The sequence below is a fragment of the Peromyscus eremicus genome, chromosome 1 (genome assembly GCF_949786415.1).
Source record: "Peromyscus eremicus chromosome 1, PerEre_H2_v1, whole genome shotgun sequence".
In the NCBI taxonomy this organism is placed as follows: domain Eukaryota; kingdom Metazoa; phylum Chordata; class Mammalia; order Rodentia; family Cricetidae; genus Peromyscus; species Peromyscus eremicus.
Genome location: NC_081416.1, coordinates 76,323,014 through 76,328,013, shown reverse-complemented (window position 1 = coordinate 76,328,013; position 5,000 = coordinate 76,323,014). Strand labels below are relative to the sequence as shown.

Genomic DNA, 5,000 nt, shown 5'->3' with positions numbered 1-5,000 from the left:
CAGAGGCCAGAAGAAGGTGCCAGATCCCCTGGAACTGGAGTTAAAGATGGTTGTGAGCTGCTATGTGGTGCTGGGAACTAAACCCAGATCCTCTGCAAGGGCAGCGAGTGCTCTTAACTGAGCCATCTCTCCAGCCCCTTTTCTGGATTCTTTAGATCAAAAGATCACAAAGACTAAGGGCAGTCTAGCACAAGATCCTAGTCACACTTGAACTTGCTGTTCTTTAGTTTTGCCTTTTCAGTCTGTGCTCAGGCCTCAGTATCTCAAGTGCTGGGATCAGAAGTTGAGCCTGTATCTAGCTCCGTTTGGATTTTAGAAGAGGTGTGACACAGCTAGCTTCCTTGTTTGTGCCTAGACTTTGAATCATCATTTCTCTAGGGATGGATTTAGGGAATCTATAGCATTTGGAACAAATACTGTCAATCAAGCTTTGAGAGGGTAAATTTCAGAAAGGAAGTCAAGAGTTAAGTAGCTTCTATTATCACCCCTGGAGAGGCAAGGAAGTCATGGATGTGAAAGTTGAAAGTCATTACTACCCTTACACCCATTGTTTTAGCCAACAGGCATTTCCTGGGTATCTGTCTTGTGCTCCACTGTGAAGACAAAAGACTCAGGTTATCAGAAGCTCTCAAAGCTGGTCTTCATCTTGGGTGCTACACGAACAAAATAAGGCGAGTGGAGCTACCACAAAAAAAAAAAAAAAAAAAAAAATTGATACCGGTGTGGCGGTGCCCACCCTTAATCCCGGCACTGAGACAGGCTGATCTCTCTAGAGTTGGAAGTCCAACCTGATCTACATGGAGAGTTCCAGGCCAGCCAGGGATATGTAGTGAGATCCTGTCTCGGAAGGAAGGAGGGAAAATGAGAGAGAGAGAGAGAGAGAGAGAGAGAGAGAGAGAGAGAGAGAGAGGGAGGGAGGGAGGGAGGGAGGGAGGGAGGGAGGGAGGGAGGGAGGGAGGGAGGGAGGGAGGGAGGGAGGGAGGGAGGGAGGGAGGGAGGGAGGGAGGGAGGGAGGGACAGACAAGCAAGCTTCTTCTCAAAGGACCAAAGGACTATTGGAGTATGACTTCGGAATGTTAGGAAGCACAAGATCCCTGCAAGAGACAAGAGACATGGGGCGGTATTTAAGGGCCAAGACTGGAACTCTCTGGACCCCATCCCTTACTCCAGTTAATTTTGCTTCTCACAGGCTGGTAGATCTTCCCTGTGGACCGAACCCTGCCCAAGCTAACGCCTGCCGCCCTGGAGACTACAACGCCCATAAGCCTTTGAGGGCGCTGGTGCATTGTGGGATGCTGCGCATCCGCCTCCTAAAACGGCCCCTCAGGCTGAGTTGTGGAAGTTCTCTGTCTTTCCCCGCGAGACACCAGAGTCCTCCTCTTCCGCTTCATGCCCGGATATCAGTAGCCATGGCCATAAAAACTGGCGGCTAGAGGCTCCGAGACTCGCTCTCCCGGCCCTCATTTCCGCCGGAAGTGATCTGTAGTCGCCAGTGCCCGTCCTTCCCTGCACGCGCGGGTTCCCGGTGCCTAATTCTCGGTCCGGGTGGCCGAGCAGTACCACAATGGCGGCCGCCACCCTATTACGAGCGACGCCCCGCTTCAGCGGTGAGGGGGCGGGCTGGGCGCAGGCAGCCTGGAGACCGGAGGGGCGTCGAGGCAGCGGGGTTCGGATCCACTCCCTTGACTCCAGGCTCCTTTCCCCGCAGGTCTCTGCGCCAGCCCGACCCCGTTGCTGCAAGGTCGGCTGCGGCCGCTGAAGGCCCGGGCATCGCCCTTCTTGTGTCGCGGTCTAGCCGTGGAGGCCAAGAAGACCTACGTGCGCGACAAGCCCCATGTGAACGTGGGTACCATCGGCCATGTGGACCACGGCAAGACCACCCTGACCGCGGCCATCACGAAAAGTGAGTGGGTTTGGGGTGGGTTTGGTTGGGGGCGTTCGGCAGTGCCCTGTCAGCTGCAAGGACCAGAGTCGGGAAGTAGGGTGTCGGTAGTCCGCTCAAGTTTAGCCTGGCGCCAAGACACTGCAGGCGAGGGATGTTTTGGAAGATGCCCGAGACAGGTTCCCCTGTGCAAGAAGAGCTCTGTGAGGCACAATCTGAAACAGGGAATGGCTTTCTATTTGTGTGGAATGGTTTGTAAGGAGACGCTGTCACTGGAGAGGTTAAAGCGTCTGTGACAAGGACAGACCCCGTGGACCATTCTTTTTGTCGGTACCCCGCCTCCCCCTGCAAAGTTATCTCCTTGAAGAATTGGAGGTTAGAGAGCTTTAACCATCCAGATTGTTCATGTATGAGGGATCCAGGCGTGTGCCCCGAGCCTCGTCTGCAGCTCTGAACCCGAGTTGAGAGGTGTGTTCTCTTCCTCCGGTAGTTCTAGCCGAGGGAGGTGGAGCTAAGTTCAAGAAGTACGAGGAGATAGACAATGCCCCTGAGGAGCGAGCTCGGGGTATCACCATCAATGCAGCCCATGTGGAGTATAGCACTGCTGCCCGCCACTATGCCCACACAGACTGCCCCGGTCATGCAGATTATGTTAAGGTGAGGGTTGCTGGGGACAATCAGAACCTGCTTCAGGTCAGTGGAGGTGTGAGGGGAGGAGGTTATAAGATAATGGTGGTGTCTGGCTACGAGAACAAGGATTTGTGGCCATGGCTGTGGGTGGCAGAGATGGGGATTTTCACAGCTACCTGTAATTGATGATGCTGAGTTGCAGAGGCCCTGGAACTAAGCTGACTTTCTTCTTCCTCTTCCACCCAGAATATGATCACAGGCACTGCCCCTCTGGATGGCTGCATCCTGGTGGTGGCAGCTAATGACGGCCCCATGCCCCAGACCCGAGAGCACTTACTACTGGCTAAACAGGTACCGGGGTCTGAGTGGTATGGAAGTTAAGTTGGATAACTGAGGACACCGTCTCAGCCTCTTTCTCACTTGCAGATTGGAGTGGAGCATGTTGTGGTGTACGTGAACAAGGCAGATGCTGTCCAGGACTCGGAGATGGTGGAGCTAGTAGAGCTGGAGATCCGAGAGCTTCTCACCGAATTTGGATATAAAGGAGAGGAGGCCCCAGTCATCGTAGGCTCTGCTCTCTGTGCCCTTGAGGTGAAAGCAGGGGCAGCTGCTGTTAGAGGCTGGGGTAGAGCCTTCTTTCCTCTGTACCTGGAGACTTGCATTCTGTGAGAGGAGCAGAATTTCAGAGTCCTCTCATCTCTCTCCAACAGCAACGGGACCCTGAGCTAGGTGTGAAGTCCGTGCAGAAGCTCCTGGATGCTGTGGACACTTACATCCCAGTGCCCACCCGGGACCTGGAGAAGCCCTTTCTGCTTCCTGTAGAGTCAGTTTATTCTATTCCTGGTGAGGCCTGTGCTCACTTACACCCTGTCCCCGTAGGGAGCACCTGACCTGGGGTCCCTGGTGACCTGTCCTGTTTCTTTGCAGGCCGGGGCACAGTGGTGACAGGTACACTCGAGCGTGGCATTTTGAAGAAGGGCGATGAGTGTGAATTGCTGGGACATAACAAGAACATTCGCACTGTGGTGACAGGTATAAGAAGGAAAACTTCAGAGCCTGGGGCAGTCTCAGAATGATCCTTCCCATGTAGGTCTTGTGCCTTCCTTTTGCCTCAGACCACCTTCCCTCCCTCCCATCTTCTTCCTAGGCATCGAGATGTTCCACAAGAGCCTGGAGAGGGCTGAGGCGGGGGATAACCTGGGCGCTCTGGTCCGAGGCCTAAAGCGGGAGGATTTGAGGCGTGGCTTGGTCATGGTCAAGCCAGGCTCCATACAGCCCCACCAGAAGGTGGAGGCCCAGGTGAGGGCTCCAGGTGATAGTTTGGCAGGGTTGGGCCAAGTTGTCCCTTGCATAGACACAGGACTTCCAGCCATGCCTTTCTACCCTTGCTCTTCCTCTCTAGGTTTACATCCTCAGCAAGGAGGAGGGTGGCCGCCACAAACCGTTTGTATCTCATTTCATGCCTGTCATGTTCTCCCTGACCTGGGACATGGCCTGCCGCGTCATCTTGCCTCCAGGGAAGGTATGATGGGGCTAGAGGATATAAAAGGAGTGGAACCCTGGGGGGAGGTGGTACACACCTTTAATCCTAGCACTCGGGAAGGCAGAAGCAGAAACATGCCATAGAACAGGGTGGGGTTTTTTTGTTTGTTTTTTCCTGTTTTGTTTTGTGAAACATGGAGGGCTCAGAAAAATCCTGTTGATTAAAACTGCACTAATACCAAATTCCTGATCATGGTCCCTTTTACTTTTTCATGCTGTTTGCATGTGTCTCGCAACTGGGAGGGAAGGATGAAGCTGTTCCCCGCTAAGACTCTTCAGCCTGTTGCATTTTCCCATGACTTAATCCCTTGGCTGCCAGCAGTTCCACAGTGAAGGTACCCTGGTGACTGCCTTTTCCTTCTCCCTCCATTAGGAACTTGCCATGCCTGGAGAAGACTTGAAGCTCAGTCTCGTCTTGCGGCAGCCCATGATCTTAGAGAAAAGCCAGCGTTTCACTTTGAGGGATGGTAACAAGACCATTGGCACTGGTATCGTCACGGACTTGCCAGCCATGACCGAAGAGGACAAGAACATCAAGTGGAGCTGAGTCTGGACTTCTGCTCAGGTTGTTGAGCTTAGAGCTGCCTTGGCCAGCGTCCCTCCTGTGGACACAAGCTGCACCCAAGCAGACCGAGTACAACTATGAACACTTCTGCTCAGGAGTGGCCTGCTGGGAGAGGTAGGCAAATAAACTGTTCCGTGAATACCGACCTGTGTCTTGTGCCTTCTCTGTACGTAGAGGACGTGGAGGAGCATTGCACTGGAGAACCCCAGAGTCATTGGAGTTTTTTATCTAGCATCAAGTCCATTTCTGGCATACATGCCAGACAAGCTCAGACTCAAAGCCACCATCAGTGTGCTGTGACAGCTTGAGAAAAACCCAATTCAGTGAGCTTTGTATGCCTTCCAGCAAAATACAACTGTGTGTTATTTTCCTAGATTGGGA

General features: G+C 53.3%; 1 protein-coding gene across 2 annotated transcripts; it reads left to right on the top strand.

Moving 5' to 3' along the window:
* Positions 1–1,328: 1,328 nt before the first annotated feature.
* Tufm (Tu translation elongation factor, mitochondrial) lies at positions 1,329–4,764 on the top strand. Of its 2 annotated transcripts, XM_059251093.1 has the most exons (10): positions 1,333–1,607; positions 1,709–1,903; positions 2,373–2,539; positions 2,759–2,863; positions 2,939–3,103; positions 3,223–3,355; positions 3,440–3,544; positions 3,660–3,811; positions 3,915–4,034; positions 4,428–4,764. In XM_059251093.1, the coding sequence occupies exons 1-10, from the start codon at positions 1,565–1,567 to the stop codon at positions 4,599–4,601; spliced, it is 1,359 nt and encodes a 452-aa protein (XP_059107076.1). In that variant the 5' UTR covers positions 1,333–1,564; the 3' UTR covers positions 4,602–4,764. The 2 variants fall into 2 exon arrangements, with proteins under 2 accessions (XP_059107068.1, XP_059107076.1); XM_059251085.1 differs by having other exon boundaries at positions 1,329–1,607; positions 3,660–4,034.
* Positions 4,765–5,000: the final 236 nt, after the last annotated feature.

Bases quoted from the DNA above. Each gene is read 5' to 3' on its own strand.
- Tufm (XM_059251085.1), top strand. From the start codon at position 1,565: ATGGCGGCCGCCACCCTATTACGAGCGACGCCCCGCTTCAGCG. The intron at 2,864-2,938 runs GTACCGGGGTCT...TCTCACTTGCAG, and splicing joins ACTTACTACTGGCTAAACAG to ATTGGAGTGGAGCATGTTGT. The intron at 4,035-4,427 runs GTATGATGGGGC...TCCCTCCATTAG, and splicing joins TCATCTTGCCTCCAGGGAAG to GAACTTGCCATGCCTGGAGA.